At 41.0% G+C, this 26,518-nt stretch overlaps 1 protein-coding gene across 2 annotated transcripts; it reads left to right on the top strand.

Annotated features, from left to right (window-relative positions):
- Positions 1 to 26,192, top strand: pdgfrb (platelet-derived growth factor receptor, beta polypeptide). Of its 2 annotated transcripts, none has more exons than XM_068714667.1 (23): positions 1 to 507; positions 9,866 to 9,940; positions 10,491 to 10,808; positions 11,220 to 11,477; positions 12,102 to 12,232; positions 12,574 to 12,739; positions 13,469 to 13,649; positions 14,398 to 14,513; positions 14,675 to 14,798; positions 14,942 to 15,153; positions 15,582 to 15,676; positions 15,866 to 15,998; positions 17,070 to 17,174; positions 17,486 to 17,596; positions 18,611 to 18,767; positions 19,180 to 19,346; positions 19,795 to 19,907; positions 20,229 to 20,351; positions 20,619 to 20,730; positions 21,994 to 22,093; positions 22,193 to 22,298; positions 22,647 to 22,924; positions 24,713 to 26,192. In XM_068714667.1, exons 2-23 carry the CDS (start codon positions 9,892 to 9,894, stop codon positions 24,858 to 24,860), a joined length of 3,303 nt encoding a protein of 1,100 aa, XP_068570768.1. In that variant the 5' UTR covers positions 1 to 507; positions 9,866 to 9,891; the 3' UTR covers positions 24,861 to 26,192. The 2 variants fall into 2 exon arrangements, with proteins under 2 accessions (XP_068570768.1, XP_068570767.1); XM_068714666.1 differs by having other exon boundaries at positions 9,863 to 9,940.
- The last annotated feature ends 326 nt before the right edge of the window (positions 26,193 to 26,518 follow it).

Genomic DNA, 26,518 nt, shown 5'->3' with positions numbered 1-26,518 from the left:
TTTTTTAAACTTCCCTCTATTGCTTTTTACTCAACACCCACTCACAATTCCCTCCCTCCTCTCTCTCTCCAACTCACTCTTACTCTAGCTTCAGCTGGGCCGGGCCTCTGGTTCCCTCCTCTGTGTGAATCTGTCAGGGAAGCAGTGTGTATGTGTGTGCGCACGTCTCCATTGAGAACACTTCTTTTTAAACTTACAGCACTCTTTGGGAACGGTGGGCCGGCTTTTTCAGAGTGTGGGAGAGGAGAGGAGACCCCCGTGGTGCTGTGATTTGACTAAACAAACAGCCGGGCTCAGAGCGGTACCTCCTCTGGCAGACTCCCGGGACAGCAGAGATTAACCTCAGACTCTGAACATCTGAGGGATCTATACATCTGAGGCAGCAGCCCCTGTAGACAACCAGCTGGACACCTCTCCTCTGATTTCAGAAGGAGGACCGACTGCTGTCCAGCAACCTCCTCGGACAGAGAGGGAAGACTTGTCTATGCTTCTGGGATCACTCTGAAGGTAAGAGGTCTTACTTCTCTGTCACTGTCAATGATTTTACTTTTAGTCATGGCTGCTTGACAGCTGTTGACAGAAGTGAAGATGAACTATACAAAGTGGTGAATATTCACTTAGCCTGCATGGTAAGTCCACTGTGACAGATCCAATTTCATAGCTGTCTGTCAGAGACAAGATGCACCTCATCCTTGCAACACTGCACTGATGGTTTATTGAACTTAAACAGATAAAATAATCTGATTTAACACCTCAAGACAATGTTTGGTTTTAACACCTCAAGACAATGTTTGGTTTTAACACTTGAGTCTGTTTTGTTGTGTGACGTTGCTAGTTAGAGGTAATGTGTCTCTGTTGGTGATATTTGTTACCCACATACTTGAATGTGTACACACCAGGAATTACAATGTGAAAGAGTGTGAGCAACCTGTTCAAACATCAACATGCGATGGCTTGCATCTCTGTACATAGACACCTTTTCATTCTTTACATAGTGCAACTTTAACAATGTTTATCTTCTCACTAAGAGAATACGTTTGACAAGGTATCCAGGGGTCTCACACACACACACACACACACACACACACACACACACACACACACACACACACACACACACACACACACTGGGCTTTATAGCACAAGCTGTTTGTATGCGCTCCACTTTGTGCTTCACTGCTAAAGAGCTTGTTTATACAGCTCTCTTCAGTCACCCTGAGTGAACCGGCGGCCCTCACCGCTAGACCATCAGTCTCTTTTCTCCCCTGTGAATGGTCCTCACAGAATCAATCGTCTCTGCAACGCTACATGGAGAAGCTCATTGAAAAGCTGCGGCTGTGCGGTGATACTGGACCTGGCATCAGGCACTCTCACCAGCATCCTTTGGATCTCTTTTTTTAGTGATATCACTACCAGATTCAATATAAAACTTTGTCACCCTTTTTTAAATGTAAATCTCTCAAAAAGCTGTGATTCGGACTCGTCTGAGAAACGCAGAGCTATTGAATCATATCCTCTCATTCATCACAGGGGAAGGTTTTAGTATCTGGAATGAGTTACATTATAGCAATGCAAGTTATTTCATGGCAGACACATCATGCATGTCTTTTCCTTCTAGTGCGCCATATGTTTTGCACCTGAAAGCCTCCCCATTTCCCTGTTATGAACGGCTGCTGTGATGTTAAGTTATTGGGTCGGTTAACTGTACATCCATCATCTTTATACAGATGACCTTTCTGATATGGGGGCATCTGAATTAGCATAAGCTGTAATCAAAACAACGTTGGCATGTGTTTTGTGTCTGCTGCTCTCCTCCTCTACAATTAGTTCCTTTTGAAGTTTTTAAACTTCACCGGCTCCGTGGATATTTCGATCCAGGCATTTTCTAGTGATGTTGTTGCAGATGAGCTGTTGGAAAATTGCATGCATGTCATACTTTTTCCATCAACGGTGTATGAATGTAATTCCACAGTTTCACCATCAGCTGGATGTATCCTGCTGAACATTTCCTAGCACCACCTTAAAAACAGAGGCGGCACTCCTGACAAATGTTTATAGCGAGGATTTGTAAAACGTAGTGAAGTTTCATTTGTCTCCTGACCCGTGGGGATTTTTCACCCTGTGCGTCAGACTGCTGGTATGTACTGCAGCAGAGCTCCTCTCCCCGGCCCTGATGCAGCGCGGCCCAGTCGGCTCCACTCCCCTGGCCCAGACCTAATCCTTCGTCATCAGCTGTTTCCTGGCTCTCTAAACTCTCCGCATGCCATTCGCGCTGAGAAAATGTGCTTCACATTATGACCATGCAGAAAACATGCCAGGAGTCTGATTTGGCTCACATGTGCCGATATGTAACAGCCTTAGCTCGGCAGCAAGTTTTGAAACACATTGATCCCATTCTGTCCTCTTGTGATTTATCCCCGTGACCTGAACACACAGCTGTTCAGCCATCGTGCTCCGAAAACTAGTGAGGCATTGTTTATATCTGGATGAAGTATAGAGATTGGCGAGTGCACCTTGTTTTATAGTTATAGCAGTCTCTGACTCAGACACTTATTGGGTGATTCATAATTCATCCTTCATTCTTTTGAGCTGAGCTGTTGTTTCTTTGGAAGTCCATCAGTCTCATGCCCTCGCCTACAGACCACTGTACTTATACACTCATCATATAGCTTTAATGATCAGAACTAAGTGGTGCTGCGATACAGCATCCTGTAAAGCTGCCCGTCCATCTGGCCTCCCCCTCGTTCCCTCCTTCTCTCCTTCCCTCCCTCCCTCCCTCCCTCCCACTCACACAGAGCTGACAGGCAGCTGCATCTCATCTTCAGCCAGAGAGCACAGCCACTCCTACAGGACGACTCCTGGAGGAAAACTTTCTTTTTGAGTTATAATACCAAAATGGTGGAAAGTTCAGTTACTCAAATAAAACGGAGGGAAATAATGTCCTGTATAGTTGCTATTAATGTTCAAAAACAAAGCCGACAACAACACAGCCCTTTTATGTTCACTGTCAAACACATCGGATCAAACCATAGCTGAGCCCTTGAGTGTTAAACTCTTTTTAACTGATAACTAATGATGTTGTTTTTTCAACTTTTAACTTGAGTGCTGCTTATTTAGTCATACATATTTCATGTCATAGAGATTTAAACGCCTACCAGCACCTTTTAAACTTACTAGTCAACACTCTATTTCTAATTTATGTAATCTGTATAAAGACCCAAGTGTAAAAATTACAATTTGTGAATAGATCGGGGCGAGCTGTTTCCCCCTGTTTCTAGTCCTTGTGTAAAACTAAGCTAACTGGCTGCTGGCTCCAGCTTCATATTTACCAATCAAACATGAGAGTATTGATCTTCTCACGCAAGAAAGCAAATAAGTGTATTTCACAAAATACTAGTCCTAAGATTTGAAACCAAGTTTAAGTAAAGTTTTGCTTGTAATACACTATCTTTACATTGCTGCATTAGAACCTTTGCTCAAATCAAGAATTGGACTACTTCTTCCAACCTCTCGGAATTTAAAGCACCACTTTTTCACTCTGGCATTGGTGTTGTCCTGAGTCCAACAAAAACATGCTGGAATTGACGATACAGTGCAGTGAGACAGGAGGACGAAAGAAAAACAGCTTTTGCTTTTACAAGATACCAAAATTTGACACAATGGAAAATGGGGACTTTATTTGGATTTCTCTCAGTTTGTCTCATGGTGTTGTGCTGCTTTCAGAGAACATCATTGAGCTACAGTGATATTTATCAGAGGTGTTTCTTTTGATTTGTTAATCATGCATAGAAAACGAAAAAAGAGAGCGATTCCAAGATTGTTTTGCTGCAAGTGTCAAAGATAGCCTAACTTAACTGCACACGTTGCATACATTATCACCCAGATCAAGGCTTCTCTGTCACTCTTTCCCCCCCTTTTCCCCTTACTTCCAACATGATCAAGTTTAGGGAAACGATTGGAATTTAAAGCCAATCTGGCCTAATTGTATTCAGCTGTTTCTGTTTCTTTCCTTCAGCGGGGTGTGGGTGTGTCACAGTGGAGGCTGGAAGTGTGTGTGTAGGTGTCTGCCACTTCTCACGGGGAAGGTTGGGGGGCTTATACCCTAAAGTGTTAGTGTGACGGCCGATGTGCAGGAAAAAGGAGGGAGCAGAGGTCTCAGAAGAAAAACGTGGAGGATGTGGCGCTGCTTATGCTAGCAAATATATCTGATATCCCTGAATTCCCTATGAATAGCAGTTTGAATTCTGGCAAAGCACACAGATAATTACAGCCTAACTGGTAGTAAACCAAACGTTTACAGCTCAAGAATATGGGAGAAATGGACATGACTTCAATGACAACAACAGCTTTAGTTTTTTGACATCTTAATTATTTTTCCCTCATTTAGATTCCCAAATGAGTAGAAAATTAGATCATTAAACTGAAATCAAACACTAGCCACATCTAAAGCTGTCATTCTACAACAGTCAGTTTTACCCAGAAGCCCCTTACATCCCCCCACCACCACTACAAACAGCATTTACAACTCTGTTTGAAAGGGAGCAAACCAAAATCCACAGTTTCCCAAACATGTGTTGCCTCAGCATGAGCAGTAGAGTCAGTTTGGTTTATTGTGATAAGACCATTCACAGTCACAGGGATTCATAAACAAGAATGTTTTTTTTTTCTTTTTTTTAAATGCACCAGAATCTGATATTGCAAACTTGAGATGGCTTAAGTGCAGTTTCAAACCCTAAAGTTACTGCAGTTTTTTTTTTGCTGATGCAGAAGTCCTGTTTCTAGCTGTGTAACTGCAGCTTCTTGTTGGGGGTCAGCATAACTGAGCCACATCTAACGAACTAGAACTTTTTCTGTCAGTCACTGCAATATCTATTGCAATAAGATTTAAGACCTATTTTCAGCCTCAATCTGTTCTGCAAACAGTGACTTAACATTGCCAAAACTATTATGACACAGACACATTTCTGGAGTGTAGAAATATGCGGCGGGTTTCTATTTTGGTGATGGATATTTTTAATTTGCTGACTCTGCAACTCTGATCATGGAAATGTACATGAAGCATGTGACTTAAACGTCACAGATGTGTCCAGCTGTGTGGACTGATGAGGAGACGATGACGTCCCCCAAATTAATACATGAAATAAACAAAAATGCCATATTTCCATCATGTTTTCTACATATTTTTCAACAATAATTACATCATCTAGCATCTTCTTCTGCAGTGGTTTAATGGCACCAGATTGTAGAATAAACGTTCATTAGTGAAGCAATCAATTGCATTTTCTTCTTGCAATTTGGAAAGAATGTAAAAGTGTTAAGTTCCCAGCTTGCTCTCCCATCCCCCAAGTGGCAAAGAAATCTATTATTGCAGCTTTACACATGGCACACATGATGCATAGTGTTTTAACAAAACAGATAAAACCCAACAGATTCATGTGGTACGGATATTTAGACAAAGATGTCTGAGAGCTCACGATGAAGTGCACCGGTCGTCCTCTCTCCTTTTACATTATGAAAGATGGTTTATTATGACACAAACACAGGCTCCATAATCAGACTGCACACATTTCCTGTTGACAGTAACTCACATTTTCTGACAGCATGTTGATGACATGTGCGCTCTCCCTGCTGAAAGTGCCTTTTACTCATGCGCCTGCAGCTTATTCATTGTTATTACAGCTCTGGTAATGTACAGTACATGTTTTAACCGTGTTGGGGGACAGCGAGGCCGTCTGGGGTCAGTACAGTGCATCGTGGGTCTGCTTCCGAGGGACCAGAAGGTTTTCCTCAGGGGGCTTGGGAAAGGGGGTTTGGTCTGCCGAGTGATAAAAATCGAGGTTTGTTTTAACAAAGACACTCCGGGTCATTTTTTTCCCAGAGAGCTTGCCAGAATCAGGCTGTTTAGAGATATGACAAGAAAACTTAACATCCCTCTAAAAACTAAAAAAGAAGAGTATGGCATGTACATTTATTCTGCACTGCAGCTATTCTAGTAACGTGATTTAGTGCATCTCCTAATAAAGTGTTCAGCATCAGTGATAGTCTGTCTTATCTGAGCTATAATTGTTTGCATTGGAAAGGAGAGACCGCTAAATTTGAGATGTTTGTTTTGCAGATCACAGCTTCCTGTGCACTTCAGCAGAGTAAACATCACTGTCTGTGATGCAAGACTCCCTCTGCAGTCTCACTCTGTGCTTTCATGTGGCTTTTCCTAGGAATTGTATTTTGTATGTCTGCATGCTGCCTTTGTTGTCTTTTCCACTGTCTGGTGCTGTGTGCAGTCTTCTTGTGGTGTGGTGATGGTTTGTCATGCTTTGTCATTGGTCTAATTGGTCTGTTTTTGCATGTTAATTGTTTTTTTCTCTTCCTTTCTTCTTGTTTTTCCTCATTCCTGATTGTGAGTATACATCTTTTCTGCGCAGCTTGTTATTTAAAGCAGTTTTTTCTCTTCGTAGAAGTGTCATTATGTGCAGATTGTCCTCTTCTCATTGTGGCATCTCTTGTTGTTTCCATGAGTATTTGGTTAGTGTTTGCGGTGGTCTGCTGTGTCACTGATGGATCGCAGCCTTACACCCACACAAGGCCAGGGAATTTTCCCATACAGGAAGTCAGAGCTCTCCAGCTGCACTCAGGCTTTTTGGGCATCTTTCTCTCTTTTGTTATAGATTACGTGCACTTTCCCCCCCTTTTTTCTAAAAGCAACCCCCTTGGGACACACTCGAGCAAACAGTTGGCTGCAAATATGGTCCACAAAGCAGTTCCCACCTCATCGAGGAGGGCTTCATCACTACCAGATGTTTAAATAAAACATGCAGCAACAGTATATATAGATAATCCCAGAAGTGGGATTACAGGCTGCTGTGGGGTTGTGCGTGGGCTGCGTGCGTCCCGCTGAGGTCGATTTTGGCATTCTTCCTCATTAGCCGGTGACACTTTGAGTGTAGCAGCGTTGTTTATGAAAACCAGCGAGGGTCAATCAGCCACCAAATTCCCAGCATCTGTGGGAAAATGTATACAGTGGGATAACAGTTTATCCGTCATAGTGATTACTGTGCCATCACTTACATAAACACTGTTTGTTTTTGACCTCCATGATCTTTGCAGGATTGGAGTATCCCATTTCAAAGATAACAAAGACAACAACAAAGATCTGTGTTAGAAAAACGTTTTTAGATCCTTTAAATCATCTTTAAGACCCTCCACAAAATCATCAGATTGAGAGCCACTTCACTTGATTTGTGGATGTTGTTGATGTTTCTTACTGTAAATTGCCTCAAACACAACTCTGTTGTCTCTTTGATTCAAACAAAGACCTACTTTTTGTTTTAGTGGTCATACTGCTACTGAGTGCTGTTGATAAGTGGGAAAAAAGTCACTGAAATGCTGCCAAACCTTCTTGGCAGGTTCACTAGTGTCCTGACCCTTTTTAACACTTCAATGTGTGTTTATTCACTTTCTTGCACAAAGGCCTGACAATGACGGAGCACAAAACAGCCATGTTTTCAAATGTGTTTAGAGCAGCTCGTAAGTGTCTCCTCACACCAAGACTATGACTTTGATGTGCCGTGATTTGCATGTTCTTAAATCTTGGAGAAAATCTTGCTATAGTGTTCACTCTCCAAACTCTGGTTCCCTTTGGCCCTCTGATCCTAGTCAGCACATCCTATTTTAAGGGTCAGATTCCTTCTCCGTTCAAAGTTCCCCCCCTGCCCATTGGTCAACATAAAACCTCATCGTGTTGCAGTAGCCAAACATTATTTTTCCGTCCTTTTTCAAAGACTCCCAAATAAGATTTGAGCACACTGAGATTTCTTGTTCAGTTTTCTGCTGATGTAAATATATATCCTGCTGTAGCTCTCTAATGGAGCTCCTTGGCTGGTTTGAGCAGAAATAGCACCAGCAGCCAGTTACGATAAGATTTGTTAGTCCTCAGACTGCCAAGTGACACATTCCTTTGGCGTCAACGCATTTGGCTGTTGTCGCTCAAAGTCATCATCCCTGACACGAAGGTTACTGGTTCTCATAAGCACTGATGTGTGGCTTCCTCATTGAACGCTCCCTCCGTGCTGGTTGCTAGGGCCCACAGGGATAAGGTGACCCCCTCCCCCCTGGCCCTGCCGTCATCACCAGCAGGGTCCCAAGTGTATCAGCGGTCCTGGGAAAGTTCCAGAGCAGTACTGTGGGAACGTGAACTGTACACAGACACCAGTGACAAAAAGGGGAAGAGGGGGGAGATCTGTGTGTGTGGATGTAGTGGGTGAAGAAGATGGTGGGGCTGAAGTGCAATACAGCGTACGCCTGTGTGTACAGTGAGTGTGCTTTAGCGCATGCTTTATGTGCCAGTGCGCATGTCTGTGAACTCTCTCTCTCTCTCTCTCTCTCTCTCTCTCTCTCTCTCTTCCTCTCCTTCACCCCTTTTTATTAGAACCAGGAGGCCGGGGAGGAAATGGACCAGTCATGTTTTTGGAGCAACTCAAGAGCTTTTGGTTTTGGGAGCGGATGTGCCAAAGGCAATTAATTTAGAGAGACAACGTGTATCTCTGGTTTGAGTAACTGGCTTTGAGTTAGTCATGGAACTTCTTATACCTCGCCACCACTGCCAAAGTGATCTTTCTTCTAAAAATCTGTAACCTTGATACACTTTTAAGGTGGTGTTGCCAGACACGTTCAATTGATAAATGAAAACTGATAGAACTCCTACGAGTTGTAGATAAGATGTAGAGATGTAATCTTTAAATCACTTATTACATAATGCATAAAGATAGTCCAATTTCTTAAAATAGAGATTGTAAAATTGGATTGCATTATCGAGGAAAAACCGGGTAAGATTTGTCAAGATACATTTCACAATTTTTCCATTGCCTCCCTCCCTCACTTCGTCCTCCACCCTCGCTCTTCCCAAGCCTCGCTCTTCCGCCCTCTCTCTCTTTCCCACCCTCTTGCGTACAGGCCTGCGATCCATCCTTAACTGTTTCCAGACGTCTGTGTGCTGCAAGGCTTAACCCCCATCCCAAACATAACAACAAACCATTCCTCCCCTCCTCAATCTTTCCTTCTGCCTTTTTACTTGCATTGGGCAACTGTGGTTAGTGTTCAGTATGGGAGGATGGTGCATTAGGTATTAGTCACCTTTGACTCCAATAGAGCTTAAATAATGCTAATATCACGTTGGTGTACAACTTGATATTTGTATTACAAAACCAAAGCATCCTCTCAAAATCCTGAGTACGCTCCTGTGTCAGCAGCCTATGAATGCCCTCATTTTCACTTTTGTTTACACCAAAACCAATTAATGGCTCAGCACGGCTGTAGAATAGCTTGGATGCAGCATTGTTGCCAGTGAGCGTGTTGCAAAGCTGCACACAGTGACCCGTTTGTTAGTGGGCTGAATGCTGGTGGACCAGGAACAAAAAGAGCCAGACATTGTCGCTCTGTCCTGGTGCAGCGAGGCATCAAATACCTCCAGAGTGAGCTGCATCTGCACCTCCATGTGCCGGCCAGAAACCATTAAAGAAAGATTGCCAGCACACTAAATAATATTTGTTTCCTTTAGTACGAGCAGAGCAGTTTCTTTGATTAGAAGCAAATTGTCCTGACGTGTAATGTCAGCTTCCAGCTGACCCACTGGAGCTCATGAGGGCAAGAATCAATCCATCATGATTTGAAGCCTTATGTTAACTGTGGTGGTGTTATGTGTCTCTTGGAGTGAACACAAACCATCCTTCCTTTCCTGCTGTTTTTGTTGTGGACAGGATGATCTGTGCTTCTTGAAAAATTGACCGAGAAAAATGTGCAAGGCATGACATTTCCAAAAAGGGTACATGAAGTTTAACCAGCGTTGTTATAACTTTTGTTTGTTCAGCAGAATAAAGTGCATTGAAAGCTTCCACCATGAGGAGGGTGACGGCATCCACGCTCCATCTGACTGTCACAGTTACAGGTGAGAGCTCAATTTCAATAAACAAACTAAAAATGAAAATCTGTAACACAGGTTCTTTTGCAGGGAAGCGAAGAGCATGATGCCAAGCTTAGGGGGAGTTCTTTTTATAACATATCCAAATGAAACTTTATACGATTGAAAGGGTCATAACTTTAAAAAAAATAGATTTGCAGTTATGACAAAGTTGTGCTTGTTGAGGATTTCAAAAGCTGTTATTTGGTGCATATACAGTAATACAGTCAATGTTGGAAAATAATAATGTATCTTTTTAGATTATTTATTAGTTGTCTAGCTGGGGAGATAACACAAAAACAGAATACTTTGATGTAAAAGAAAACTGATGGATTCACATTGACCTTTGTCATTTGAAATGAATCTGTCACTGACAAGGCATCATTATCCTCCCACATATCCACTCCACACAACTCATATCCTTCATCGTTCAGAGATAGAACAGGATCTGGCATGTATTGTTGATTTAACCTTTGACCTCGTGCTGCTGCCTGTTTGACCTCCAACATGACCTTCTTTCTTGTTGTGCCAACTGCAGCTCTCCTCTATTTCTGCACTGAGCTGTGTTGTCTGGAGATCACACCCGATGACAAAGAGCTCGTCCTGGCTGAGGGCTCCTCTCTCACCCTCACCTGCTCTGGCTCAGAAGACACAACGTGGGACTTCAAGAGGGACGATGTGCCGTACTTCCAAGCAGAACAAGTTCAAAACGACGGTCAAAGCTACCAAATTGTGCAAAGCAGCGTCACATCCAGTGTTTTGACTTTGTGGAACGTGAGCTGGAAGCACACGGGGGTGTATCAGTGCACCGATCGGCAAACTGGAGAAACTAAGGAGGTGGCTGTTTTTGTCCCAGGTGAGGCCTCATTCAACCAGTTTAGTGTAAAAGCTGCCAGACATCAAAGACAAACTTAGTCTGACTCACATTGGTAAAGTGACAGAATAATGTACACTTAGAGAAGTCACGAGGCATGCTAAAAAGCAGGACACACTGATTTTGTAAGTGTGCTATACATGCACATCATTACCCTACAATGCAATGCACAGGAAAGAGCTTGGAAAACAGAAAACAAGTATTCAATCATTTGAAAAAACATTTTGCTCACAGTTCAATTGAGCCCATTTATATCATTCTCTGTTTGTAGAAAAACGCTGATGTCACTTAATCTAACTGTAAAAACAGGATTCTATAAAGATGAACTGTACACACATGAAATGTTTTGATCTACAATATAGATAATCAAACGAGTGGTGTTTCTGTCCGTAGACCCTGATGTGTGGTTCATAGAGAGCTCACACGGCATGGTAACAAAGACCAGTGAGGAGAGCACCATCCCCTGTGTGGTCACCAATCCGAACATAAATGTCACTCTGTATGAGAGGGACACTAATCTGCCCATCAGGGGGCTTTATGTTCCTAGTGAGGGGTACAAGGCACCGTTGGAGGACAGGACCTATGTGTGTCGGGGAGAGCTGAACGAGGAGGTGAAAGAGTCTCAGGCCTTCTACGTCTTCAGCATTGTCGGTAGGTGTTCAGGTTAAAGAGTTTGGTTAGAGAAACAACTTTTCCCAAAAGCCTAAACCCAAAGTATTTATGTTTATTAGTCTACCTTTTTAGAGCACTATAAAAATAACCATAACATTTCAATCACGGTTCTTCAAACAGCTTATGCAACAAAATCTGCAAGTTTCGTAGCCAAAGTATTGTCAGTCAAAAGTATTCATTCATTCCCATATTATCACATACGCTTTGGTCACATTACAACTTTCTGGAGGAAGACTTGCTACTGGAGGGTGTGTCTTTTTTTGTTGTGAGGATATAATACTATAAATACTGGGTTTTTGGTCTCAGAGTGCAATAATTTGCATTGAAAACACATTTAAAAGCGCAACACAAGCTGTTTCTTTTGTTTTTTTTTTTTTTACTTTTGTGGAGCTTTAAAGTTTTTGTTCTCGACAAGAGCCAGCTATAGTTCAGTTCTGTTCAGTTCTGTCTAATACTGATGAGATAAAGAATATTCATTTCTGGGTTTATTTTTCAACAATTCTGTGATTGATTAGTAGTGAAGGAGATTTTTCTGTATAATAAACCATCACCACCACCTCTTCTTCCTCCTCCTCTCCCCCACACTCTCTCTTCCCGTCCCAGTCCCAGAGGCCATCGACGCCTACATCAATGCGTCAAAGACCATTCTGAAACTGGGCGAACCGCTGACAGTAAACTGCACGGTGTACGGAGTGGAGCTGGTGTTTTTTTCCTGGGATATCCCCAACAGAGAGGTGAGTAGGAGTGGAGCTGAACAAGCGCTTTTGTTCAGCTTTCCCTTCATGATCACTCTCAGGCCTCATGACCGAGCCCAAATCACATCAAGATGTAGAGACACACCTTAATTTCCATCCCCCAGTGAAATTGTACTGATAACATGTGGTGTTGGTATTGTATTTATCTGTTAAAAATGTTCTTTTGGGTTCATTTTTGGATCATGATGAAGATAGCCTACATGGAAGTTTAAGCTTTTCAGCTTTGTTTCAGATTTTTACTGAAAATAACGTTACTTAAGGAGGCAGCTAAATAATTTCAGGAAGCCTTGTTAAGCAGATGTCATTCCTCTCTCTTCAAGGTTATTGAGGTTGAGCCACTGACAGACTTCCTGCCTGTCATGCACATGCGCTCCTGCCTGATCTTCCCTGAGGCCACGCTGGCCCACAGCGGAAGCTACGTCTGCCATGTCCACGAGAGTATCCAAGACCAGAAGGCCTCTGCCAGCGTCAACATCACTGTGCTCGGTTAGACTATACCCAAACATGCACACAAAACTAAAACAAACTGATGCTGGACAGATTATTATTGTGTTTCGCTGACAGAGAGAAGACTGCTCATTATGTAAACCTTTACAAGTCAAGGTGAAAGAGGTGCTTCTTTTAAAGGAAATGGAGATGACTGCTATTTATTTCTGTTCAAAGTGTGAAATAAACCGCTCACATGGTGCGGATGCCCTGAGGGACGCCTTGAAAAACAGAGCTTCAAACGGGGGGGTACAGCAACTTTATATTTAGACTTTTGGGAATAAACTCCAAGTAATCAAGGATTCATCATGCTGAACTTCTCCTCCTTGTCCTCTCTTGACAGTAACTGTTTGGGTCTGTGAATGCTTATTCTATCTGCAGCGAGGTGTGCTATGTTTATGAAATCCTTGAATAACTTGAACCACCATGCTCCATGGAGATTAAGACAGTTTAGTGGTGCTCGCTGGACATCTCAGTGGAAAAGACAGATAATGTCTAGCCACAGAAGGTCAGCAGTGAACAGTGGCAGTACAGTACTGTCTTTAGCCTATATAACTAGGCTATAAGCAATGATTATATATCAACAAAGGAGCACATGACTACTTGTATAGGAAAGAGATCGCTCATAGTCCTAAACCTCCACTGAATTATATAACAAACATCTTGAGCAGAAGATCAAGTGCATGACATTTACGTTACGTTACTGATGATATCATTTTCTTTCTTCAGAGCGAGGCTACGTGGATGTGAAGCCTGCTCAGCAAAAAAACATTTCAGCCAAGCTGCAAGAGAACGTGGAGTTGAGAGTGGAGATTGAAGCCTACCCTCCACCTCAGGTCCGCTGGAGCAAAGACGGCGCCTCAATCAAGGGAGATAAAACCATCACAACCAGAAGAGAGCATGAGATCAGGTGAAACATTCAGCCGAACCCACTAAAATCCCCTGCACACCTTGGAGCAATTGAGGATCTCATACGAGTTGATACATTTAGATAATTAGCTCCGGACCTCTGTTCGGGTGGCAGCCTCCGAAGGCGTCCCGCTCTTGTCAGTCATCACCAGATAAGGCCTCCGCAGAGGGAAACACAATACTCTCTAGAGGGCAGGACTCCAATCATTCATCACACGGGAACCATAAACACAAGATACCTGTCACAACCTCACAAATGTCTTTCAGTAAAATGCCAAACAATGTTGTAATTGCAGGACCATGTTTTCACATTTCTGTGCAACACACATCAAAAGTGAAACATCCTCCACATGCTCGACTCACAGATGGATAAGCCTCCTGTTAACAAACACCACATAGACAAGTTTACTGGATTTAAACACTACTTTTTTCCCACTGAGTTCACTTGAAATAAATCTAGAAATTACTGTGCCTTCCCAGAAGGAGTGGAAACATGACCCCATATCTGAATGGTACTTTATTAATAGAGGGAGCATGAGTCTGTTTGCGCAAGATAAACAGGGTGATGTGCAGCTGTCTGTTGCATGTAAAAGTAGATCAAGATCTTTGGCCTCTTGGCTATCATTTTTGATATATTCATTAATCAAATTTCTCATCCCTTTGTGACCAATATTTGGCAGCTTATACATGTTGTGGGAAAAGAGCAGGGAATACTCACATATCTTTTACTTCCTCGCCTTCTACCTCAGGTATGTCACTATGCTCACCTTGGTGAGAGTGAGGAAGGAGCAGAAAGGCCGCTACACTGTCCTTGTCACAAACGGAGATGACACAAAGGAAGTTACCTTTGACCTGGAGGTCCAAGGTGAGAGGTTGTTTTAAGAATCATCACAGTGTAAAGGGTGTTCTTGTACATTTTGAGTTCTTAAACCGACGATTTCAAAGCGCATATGAAGAAATCAAGGACAGAAATTGTTTTTGTCCACGTCAGTAATGATTAATGTCCTTTGCGCCCCCTGTGTGTAGTTCCCTCTCAGATTAAAGACCTGACTGACCACCACCTCCCTGGGAAAACACACTTGGTGACCTGTGTAGCTGAGGGGGTCCCAACCCCGACCATCCAGTGGTACAGCTGTGACAGCATGCACCAGTAAGTCACCATTCATCACTGAAATGTCACACAACAAACACTAGAGGGCTTTTCATTCACAGAAATTTATTTGAATTTAAAATTCTGTGTAGTCTGTTTTGACTTCTTTCGACTCCGTCCGCTGATCTCGTGTGTTGTTGCAGGTGTAGCAACCAAACAGCGGTGTGGCAGCCGCTGATACCAGAGCCGGAGGTGCTGAGCATCCAGACCAATGTCAGCTACAGCGAGACTCGTAAAACCAGCCAGGTGCGGAGCCAGGTGACCTTCCACAAGCCCCAGCAGGTCACAGTGCGCTGTGAGACCAGCAACCAAGCAGGACTCATCGACAGAAGAGACGTCAAACTGGTGTCCAGCAGTAAGTGTCACGACAAGAATGACCCATTTTAGTGTGTATTATATTTCAGTGTCATTTGGACCAAAGGAAGTGAAAATTGTATTGTATGTATGTGTATCAGTTTCAGTGTGTACATGTGCAGTGTCCAAGTTAACTATAAGATCATTAAAACATGATAATAATAATAATTATATCACAGTTGGTTCATGTGAACAAACAAGAACAAGTCTGAAAAGTTACATTTTAGAATACAGGACAAGGTTTTACTAAACAGTAAATAATGTGTATTTGTACTTAAGCTTTTAGTATCAGTCTAACTGTAGCTTTAATTGCAAAATCACTGGCTACATGTTCATAAATGGAAGTTTTATGTTTATATATTTGAGACAACTTTTAGTTTTTACGACCTTCTCTTCATCTAATGCTAAGTTTCCTTTTGCCTGTTGCAGCACTGTACTCCCAGGTGGCAGTATTGGCTGCTGTTTTAGCCTTAGTGGTCATCATTATCATATCTATCATCATCCTCATTGCTGTATGGAGAAAGGTGAGACACAAAGTTACAAACTCAACCATCCATATTTTTTTAGTTCTTCACAAATCTTTTGTGGTTAAAAAGTAGAACCCTTTTGTTTTGGTGTTTCAGTTTTGCTCTTGTGTGTGTGTGTGTGTGTGTGTGTGTGTGTGTGTGTGTGTGTGTGTGTGTGTGTGTGTTTGTCTTTATGTGTGTTCTCAGAAACCTCGCTATGAGATCAGATGGAAGGTGATAGAGTCAGTGAGCCAGGACGGTCATGAGTACATCTATGTGGACCCCATCCACCTGCCCTATGACCTGGCTTGGGAAGTGCGACGAGACAACCTGGTGCTTGGTGAGTCCTCACGAGAGACAGTATGGAGAGATGTGCAGCCCATTGAGACACTTTATGTCACATTAGCTGGATGTGCTGCCACTTTATGCATTTAACATTTCTAGAAGATAAGTCAAAAATAAAGACAGTTTATTAATAAATAGATTTAAATACAAAATGTATTCGTGCAAACATAGGCATTTCAAATACTGACATGACAATAGAATTCCTTATTTGACACTGAATTCGACAACAAATAGAAAACTTGAAAAAGTATGCAAAATGTGTCTGTAGGTGATTAAAACAGTCATTAATATCTACATAAACACAGATGAATAATACTTCATTGACACTTTATATGAATTTAATGAAAATTACATACAAAGCTAATTTTACAAATGCATGCAATAATATATTTAGCAAAAAGCAAATAACAATTGGAATTGCATGTTAAGCCTGCGTTTGCATGCATTAAATAGATACATATTTATTTATGTATTAGAATACTGTTAATTCATGTAATCATCATTTTTGGTTTTGTTTGTTTGGTATTGCTTTGGCTAAATAGTGTTTTATTTGAAATATTTATCTTCGTTTTTCATTGATCTCTCTTTTTTATTGTTTTATAACCTTTTACTAAGGTCTTGTAGTGGTTGTTAGTTTTCACTAACAATGTGTCCATTTCGCTTGTTAATCTCAGACTAAACAGACTTAAAGAGCAAAGAAACAAGTAGCTAGCGATCACCAGGTGACTATAATGCTGTGGCTGGTTTGGGTCGTCTGGGTGTAGTTCAGGCTAGAATACTAAGTGAGGTTTGTTAAACTTGTCTTCTTGGCTCTAATCCTGCCTCATTTTTAAAGCTCTTTGTTTTTGACAATGTGTTGTTTGTAGTCAGCTGCTCCGTACAAACAGGAAACTTTGATGGTTAGACCTCTGCTCAAGAATCTGGACCATCTGTTAAGATCTGCTCAAGCCAGTTACCAGAGAAATGTATTTACATTGAAATTGTAATGAACAGAGAGGATGTCGCTTCAGGTCTACCATGTGTCCCATTCACATTCTGTCCTACTGAGCCTTTCTTTGTGTTTCAGGTCGCACTCTTGGATCAGGAGCCTTTGGCAGGGTGGTCGAGGCAACTGCGTATGGTCTCACTCATTCCCAGTCCAGCACAAAAGTGGCCGTGAAAATGTTGAAATGTAAGGCACACAATGTAAAAAAACAGTCTAAAGCCATGTGCGTATTTGTGTGAACAATGTGGAGACCTCAGTAGAGCCCCTTGCATACAGTAGCTGTCAATTATTGTGAAACCAGTGCCATATTCCTGCAGGCACAGAGAGAGAGCAGAAGCCTGCTGAGCTTTAGTTTGGTTTGCCAGCCTGGTTGAAGTTTCAGCCAAAGGGTCATTGAGCAGTTTGGCGTCAGTGTCCTGGCCTCAGTATGTTAAGTTCTCCTGTTGTCATACCTGCTTCATACTGCCCTACTTACATCTCTCTCTCTCTCCATCCAGCTACAGCCAGGAGGAGTGAGACTCAGGCTCTGATGTCAGAGTTGAAGATCATGAGTCACCTGGGTCCTCACCTCAACATCGTCAACTTGCTGGGAGCTTGCACCAAACATGGTGAGCACTGGTGCTATACTGTGCTAACACACATGATAATTAGATAATTTTATAGTCTGTTTACACATTAACAGTACCTTGGATCAGCTGGTAGCATTTTCTGAATGCAAAACCTTCCGGGTGGTTCCATTGTGTCTCTTTTCTTTGTCTCTTTTCATTAAAATGTTCTCTAAAAGGGAATATCTCACTGAGTTTAAGCTCTCTCCAATCTAATAATTACAGATCTACGTATGGTATGATATGAGTAAAAGAAGACTATTGAGATTATCTAATTAACAGGATATTAACAACTAAAAATGAATTTGTATGTAATGCTTTTTCGCCTGTTTTTCTCCATACGATTGACTTATCAGACATCCTATTTGCACTGTGAGTGCGTCAGAGAATAACGCAGTTACAATTTCATGCTGAGGGTTAAAACATTCCTGTGGCTTCAGAGGTTGTTGAAGAGAGAGGGACACATTTAAACAGATGTAAATATGTTGTAGAAATGCTGCTGTCTACATTCTGCTTTGACTTGAAACAATTAGTAGTTCATCAAAAGGTCAATGGCAGCCCCTATAATGCACACCTCTGCATGATTCATACCATTTATCCCCTGTTTTTTTATTTACCGCATTTATGTAAAATTTCAGTTATAGACTTTATAGCAATACACAGAACTTAAATATGCATTTTTTAATAATTCACAAATAGTAACTTTATCTTTTATTAAATGAAATGATTGACATTTTTAGCAGACACAAAAAAAATCATATATTATAATTTATATATGAACATGTCAGAAATATAATTGAATGCTATTTAAGTGACTAATGTATACAAAATAATTGACCTATTTTCATTTAATATATTCATATACTCATTTCATTCTTTTATGTGTTAATATTAAAGCTTCCATCTAGCTCAATATTTGCTTTTAATGTATATATTTTTCTTTTTATGAAAAGTAAGTATGCCCTGTCTATAATGAAACAAAAGTTTGTTAAATCCCAAAATTTTCCCACCAATCAGGCCCTCTCTATCTGGTGACTGAGTACTGTCGCTATGGTGACCTGGTGGACTACCTGCACAGGAACAAGCACACCCTCCTGCAGTACCAAGCAGAGAAGAACCAAGACGATGGCTGCCTCATCTCTGGAGGAAGCACTCCACTCAGCCAGAGGAAAGGGTGAGAAGAACAGATAGCATCTTGTATAATGTGTGTGTGTCTCATTGTGTGGCTCAGTGGTAGTGGCTCCGCTAGTCCATGTTGATGTGTCATTGGGCAAGACACATAACCCCAAATTGCTCCCTTACGGTGTGTGAATGTAGTATGAATGCTAGATGGTCCTGATGGGCAGGTGGCACCTTGCATGGTAGCCCCATACATCAGTGTATGCATGGGTGTGAATGATGACATGTAGTGTTAAAGTGCTTTGAGTGATCGGAAGACTAGAAAAGCGTTATACAAGTACAGTTCAATTATCATTTACGTCTTCCTCACATACAAATGAAATAAATGATAAAGAGCCACGAGATGAAATTTTTTTTTTTTATGTCAGTTTATCACATTGTATTGTTTCACACTTTGTTGCATCCAGATACGTGTCCTTCGGAAGTGAGAGTGATGGAGGATATATGGACATGAGCAAAGATGAGCCCACCATCTACATGCCCATGCAGGAGCAGATGGACACCATCAAGTACGCGGACATCCAACCCTCTCCATACGAGTCGCCCTACCAGCAGGACATCTATCAGGAACAAGGTTAGATTTGTGTGTCTATGTTGATTAAGTGATGAGTATTGATAATAATTCATTGTAAATTATGTGTAAATGAAATTAAGTATGAAGAATCCAGCCAATGGAACCCAGGAATCAAGGAAGAATGATATGCATTGTGATGTGAGGCCAACCAGTAACCATCATTACCATTTATGTGTGCATTTTCAATCAGTGAGCTTGAAATAGTGCATTTCATGAACACATGCATTGTTTTCAATGAATGCAGCTTGAATTTACTCCGGTTTTTGATCACAAAGCACTTACAAATGTTACAGCATATGAAGGGCATGAGCTTAATTTCAGGCCATGCAGTCACAGGACAGCCGGAGTTCCCCCAACAACAACAACAACACAGTGTCTTCATTCATTGGATGCTCCTCACCTTCTCTTCTTTTCATTGTTTGTTATCTCACCCTGTCATCGTGTTCAGGTGACGGCAGATTGGAACTGGCCATCAGTGACTCTTCCATTCTCACCTATGACGATCTGTTGGGCTTCAGCTATCAAGTGGCAAAGGGGATGGAATTTCTCGCCTCCAAGAATGTAGGATATGAGAAATAATGCTGATATTTGACTCAAGATGCCTCTAGATTATGTGACTTTGTTTGCATTTAAAGGGATAGTTCCACATTTTTTATGTGAGATTATCTGAGATTTACAAGTGGAAATCGATACCACTCTTATGCCTGTACTCCAAATATGAAGCTACAGCAAGCAGCCGGTTAACTTAGCTTAGCATAAAGACTGAAAACAGCAGGAATGAGCTAGCGTGGCTCTGTCTGAAGATAACAAAAAGGCACCAACCAGCACCTCTACAACTCACTAATTAACACTTTAACTAAATTTGATTGTATTCCCCCACAGTGCGTCCATCGTGACCTCGCTGCCAGGAATGTGCTGATCTGCGAGGGCAAACTGGTGAAGATCTGTGACTTTGGCCTGGCCAGAGACATCATGCATGATTCCAACTACATCTCTAAAGGCAGCGTAAGAGACAAAATCATAAAGTTTAATAAATAAAATACACATTTAGCCACCTGGCTCTTGTTCCTATCACATTTTAATGCACTTCATTTACTCACTTTAATGCAAAGTCTGCCAACTGCATGTAATGTAATTGATGTAATTCAACCAAAATTAGCTAAATAAAATGCTGCAAATATGATCATCAGTGGGTCTGCAATGGTGGCAGATAAGTGCATAATAGACTTTTTTTCAATCAGTTCTGTCTACTGTCTGACTTCTTTCATTCAGACCTTCTTGCCCCTGAAGTGGATGGCACCAGAAAGTATTTTCCATAATTTGTACACCACCCTGAGCGACGTGTGGTCTTTCGGCATTCTTCTTTGGGAGATTTTCACTCTGGGTCAGTCCAAACACACACATATTTACACACACTAACACACAAAAAAGCCACTAACCCAAATCAAAATCAGAACTGTTAAACACACAGTAGGGATTCATCTTCGTTAATTGCTTATGTAGGTCACATTACAGAGTTTTCACCTGCTTGACTCCTCGTTAATTATTGAAGCCGAACAAACATTCCCGGACTTCTGGTGAACTGTAAATTATGAAAACATGTGTCTAAAATGACATTGAATGTATGCAAAGCCAATTTCAAATCCCATGTCTGATTGGGAAAGTACACACCATTTGGTTTGAAGACTCTTAAGAGGTCTAAACCTTATTAAACACAGTCAAGCTTTGAAATCAGCATTTCCTCTTAAAAGAAAAAGAAAACAGAAATCCCTCTTCACACGATTTTGGAAACTACCATGAAAACAAAGGAGACATTTTATTGCATAGGCAGCTGAAGCCCAAGTGGTGGAAAACAAACTCACAATCTCGCCTCTGTAACAGTTATAACCAAAGATTCTCTGCGCTTCCTCATCTAAATCTGACTTTCATTGGACTTTTCAGAACTAGAATAAATCTATCCCAGTTGTTCTCAGAAAATATGTGCATGACTTTAGATTTATAATTTTACATTTCTAGCCTGTGCATGACTTTTTTTGACCATCGCGTTACTAAACTCGTCCTGTTTTCTCCAGCTAAGAAATATCGCAAAAATGAGATGCATCTTGATCTCGAACTAGTAATCCAAAATTTTATTTTCTCACATCTTCTAAAGTAATTCCCTCTACACCTGCATCAGTGAAGCTGCTCTAAACACTTACAGCTAGTTCAAAATGCAGCTGCCAGGTAGAACTAGCCGTCGGTCCCACATTACCCATGTTCATCCCTCCATAGGCTTCCTGTAACATTTATGAATAAATTATATATTATCTTGTTGATTACATATAAGACACTGCATGACCTTGCCCACAGTTACATTTCGTATCTCCTTGTTCCAGATTCTCAACCACTCCGATCCTCATATCTCATCTGTTTATCTTTTCCCCCGCTCTAACTACAAAACAAAACGTGATCACACCTTTGCTGTTTTGCTGATTCCCCCAGGAATCATCTATCAGCGTTGCTGGATGTTTGGGCGGTTTTTAAAGGCTTCAAAAACAAGCCTTTTTATAGTTCTCATCCCTGACATATTTGTTTATATTTTTCGTGTGTGTTTTACAAAGTGCTATATGAATAAAGCTTTACCTACTTACGTTCTTGCTTTCTGCAGGAGGAACCCCTTACCCGGATTTGCCCATGAATGAGTTGTTCTACAGCGCTTTGAAGAGAGGCTACCGGATGGCCAAACCTGCACACGCCTCTGATGAAGTGTGAGTCTCATTGTAACCCTGCCACATATGTCACCTCTCAAATAACTCAGACATGAAAATGTAGAATAAGAAATGAACTGCATGTTGTCTCTGTTGCAGTTATGACATCATGAAGAAGTGCTGGGACGAAAAGTATGAGAAAAGGCCCGAGTTCTCCTTTCTGGTCCACAGTGTTGGGAACATGCTGGCAGACAGTTATAAAAAGGTACATCTACAGCTTCTGAACTGTGAGCTTGGACTTTTAACTCTACACCACATACTCCTTATCTTCAAATGTTATTTGGGTGAGGTTATCTACCAATTCATTCATCTACTCAGTGGCTGGTTGGAGGAAAGAAAGAAAACTTCAGTTCACGAAGTAGACACACTGTCTACCGGTTTGATTCCTCACTGATCTTAAAGTAGATCAAAAGTGAATCGTTTTGTAAGCTGTGATGTAACATCCTTTGTGCTCAACGACTCATATCTGCACTCTGCAACCTCAAGCTCCCAAACTGTTAACTAATTGATTCATCGTTGCTGAAATAATTAAACTATTGTACCCTGGCAACAGAAATACAGCCAAGTCAACGACAACTTCCTGAAGAGTGACCATCCGGCAGTCGCCCGCACCAAACCCAGACTCTCCTCTCCCTTTCCGATCACCAACCCAGCATTCGACATCCCATCCCCCCATTACATCCCCCCGGACCCCTACAACCAGAGCCCGAGCCCCGGAGAATTCAGACAAGAGGCAGACACACAGGAAGTCATAACTTCATACAACGAATACATCATTCCCATCCCCGACCCCAAGCCGGAGGACATTTTGCCGTCAGAAAGCCCTGCAAGGTACGGAGCCGCTGAAAAAGCTGCTGCAGATGTATGCTAAATGCTGGGGTAGCAAGAAAGATGAGTAGGCTTAACAAGAGCAGTGTTTTTTTCCACCACACACCCACCCATCCAGATGTTGAGCTGAGACAATAGCTGAATTATGGCGCCAGATATAAACATACAGTCAAATAAAGGCCAAATAAACGTCCAACTGCATGAAATCCAGATATATTTACATACAGAATCAGTGTTTTTTCAACCATAACTCATAATTAACTTGGATTTAGGTGTTGTTTAATATGTGTGTTGAAAGAGTTTGGGATTATTAGCAGATTCCAACCCTGTCTTTTGGATTTTGGCAGTGATTGTACCTTAAACATTGTGGTTTGGGTTTGAGTTGTTTCGAGGCAGTGTTGGTGATGAGCCACACGCAGACGGACGGTGAGGATGTCATGGACACATCAGGCAGCATCTTAAAATCAAAATAAGAAATACTCACTACATGGGCCAATCAAAAACAAAACTATTCAACAGTCAGCTGTCTAATTTCCTGAAAACAAGTAATTGCTGTTATCATTTTCAAATTCATTTTTAGCAACTTTCAAAATCAATTAGCTGCAGCCCCATTATGGCCTTTCACAGTTCAAGGAGCTGTATTTAACATCCAGAGCATAAATATAGCAACAACTATAACAACTGCTGTCTATGTAAAGATATAGTGGAGTTATGTTTACCTGAGCAGAGAATGAAGTCACTCTCCTTCTGTCTGTGTTGTTAGCTGAGCACGAAATACAATGAACAGTAAATATAGCAATGAACAAATTCTCGTACTCAATAACAAGAACCATCCTTAAAAAACAAAACAAGCTAGGCCTAAGATTATTAAACTGGTAAAAAGCTAAATATAACTGAACCGTTGAATCCACATTATTGCACAAAGGAAATAGTAATAATTTTGCACACAAGTGAATTGTTTCTACTGAAGAAGTGTTGATTGTTGTGTGACAGCAGCAGGAAGGAAGGAGCTCCGGTTTCTCCCCTTTTACACACCACAAGAGTAACAGCGTCTCACAAAAAAAGCTATTTATAAAGCCTGCATGCAACTAATGGATTATGTGGCGTTATATTTTAGCTGCGCTTTTTGTTGTCTTCCTTCGTTGTAGTTACGTCAGTGACATCTGCTGTCGCATCATAATCATGTAGTTTAGTTTAGTTTAGTTTAGTGATGCTAGCATCGTTAGCAACAAGCCGCCGGCTCGTCATCGACATGTTGAGGGCCTTTGAGAGGCATTAGAAATGCTCACAATCTAGTATCTCACACTTTTAAGACAATTGAGTTTAAGTTACATCACTTCTAATAGGCAAAATGTATCAAATTTTAAAAAACATTATTTATGATGTTGAACCGGTACTGCTTAACATCCTAAAGAATTAAGAAGTGTTGCCACTTGTATTGTTGATTACTAAGAAAAACTTGAGATCAATTTGGCAGCAAATCGGTTCTAACCAGTATTCAGTGCATGTTCAAAATAGTACACAGGAAGTACTCATCATTTCCTTCTACAAAGAGCTGCATTGGAAACACTTTTCTAACTCTTGAAAATACAGAAGAACAAAGCATTTAAATGTTCTCAAAATGGGTTCTTTAGTTATGACTTGTGGTTGCTGGAAGGAAGATGAAAAAATAAAGGAAGACATCAGGATTTATTATAAATATTAATAAATACAGATGGTGTTGTGTACTTCTATGACTCCTATGTGACTGAGTGCACAATGTGAAGTTGTGTTTTGTCTTCCCACCCTCAGCTCTCTGGCTCTGGAGGAGGAGACCGACTCCATGTCGCAGGACACAGCTGACACTCTCCCAGAGGAGGACAGGCTGGAGGAGACCAGTGAGAGAGACGCTCTGCTGGGTTTTTCTAGGACACCCGAGGTAGAAGACAGCTTCTTGTAGCCACAGAACTCTGAGAGAAGCATCCCATTTATCCCCAACCTGCCTGAAAAGGGAACGTGACTAAACTAGAATGTAGCAAAATTGAGACTGAGAAGGACATCTTTGTGTTTCCACTAAGCACTCGAAAAGTTTTGCCCTTCTTTTGTATCAAACTTAGTACCTGTGAAACTAAAATGGTTACAAATAATGAGCCTGATGTTATTATTCAGTCATTTATTAGACACTTGCCATAATATAAATACGGTACTCTCTGTAGAGAATCAGTTTCCAATAATGTGTTTACTGTATTTTCTATTGTAGCCAGAGACTTATGAGGCCTTATACGATATGTTCTTTTCTAATTGGTTATACACAGTTGAGTTTAGTTGTACACAAAATACTGTCCAATCAAGAACAATATGTAATTCCCATATTAGTGAGCATCATTAACATCATATAATAGACCACAGTCAGCCATGGCAAGTACAAAATTGGATTTAAACTTTGTGTTGCATTTTTTTCTTAAGTACGACCTACAGCTGTATTCACTGTATTATAACATTTTGCAAAATGTTTTTTCTAGGACATGAAATACAGATATGCACTGTTTTACTATGAAAAATACTTTCTTTTTATTTACGTATGCCATAGTGCCAGACATATTCAGTTCTTTCTTTTTTGTGAGAATTATATGAAATCTATATGTCATTTATGAATTTTGAATACTTGTTTTGCATAGGTTTAATTCATAGCTCTGTGCCAGATTTGCACTTTATTTAGAAAAAATGTGGATATTCATAATGAAGATATAAATATAGTCTAAAATACAGATTTAAAAGTTAAACTGAAATCCAACTTTTGACTTTAACATGTGGCTGTTACAGTAAATCAGTTTCTGTGGTGACAGGTGACTCTCAAGGGAAAAACACAAAATACAGCGTATCACTGCCTTAGCACAAGATGGCACACATGAGTGCTTTTGTACAGACTGACAGATTTTTGCCTTCCAGCTATTGATGCTCGCCGATTATGGAGGGTTTTTTGTGGAGGATTTAGTAGATATGAAGGGCCACTGTACTCAAGAAACCTACATAGCCATATGTATACATGTAAAACTGATGCTTTTAGTCTTCTACTGCATTGTTTAGCATTCACTCACACAATCTTTCAACTGTCAGTACTGTAGTATTGACAAAGAAACACGTTGTCATTTTCTGTTGCAATTTAAAATGCACAAGATCACTGTATCACAAGCTAAGGTACCAAAGCTCTTGTTAACGTTTACAAATGTATTTTTTATATGTGCCATTTTGTATGTTGTAAATGTGACAATAAATGTGTATTATCACAGTAGCACTGGAAGTGTGAGTCTTTTGTGAATCATGAGAATTTAATGGTTCTTTTTTAGCTGCTATACTCTGTCTTCATCAAATTTTTTTTCAGTCAAAACAGCTAAAAGATGACTTTGTGTTATTATAGTAAACTTAAATATAGGCTTTTCTTTGTCTCTCAGTGCCTTTTTCTGACTCCTAGGTCAGATTTCTAAGAGCCCTTTGACTTTCCTTTCCTCTCCCACAAATCCACGCTTGAGAAGCCTGGCAGCTATGATCCAGAAGTGGTGGAGGTGATTAGTCTCACCTCAACGGATGTCTCGGGAGAATTGTGCCTTTCTGTGGTAA

This window comes from Cebidichthys violaceus, unplaced genomic scaffold (genome assembly GCF_023349555.1).
Source record: "Cebidichthys violaceus isolate CVI_PGR_0920_01 unplaced genomic scaffold, fCebVio1.0.p SCAF_2, whole genome shotgun sequence".
Lineage (NCBI taxonomy): Eukaryota > Metazoa > Chordata > Actinopteri > Perciformes > Stichaeidae > Cebidichthys > Cebidichthys violaceus.
The sequence above is the reverse complement of the archived record's forward strand: the minus strand, read 5'-3'. Positions and strand labels throughout refer to the sequence as shown.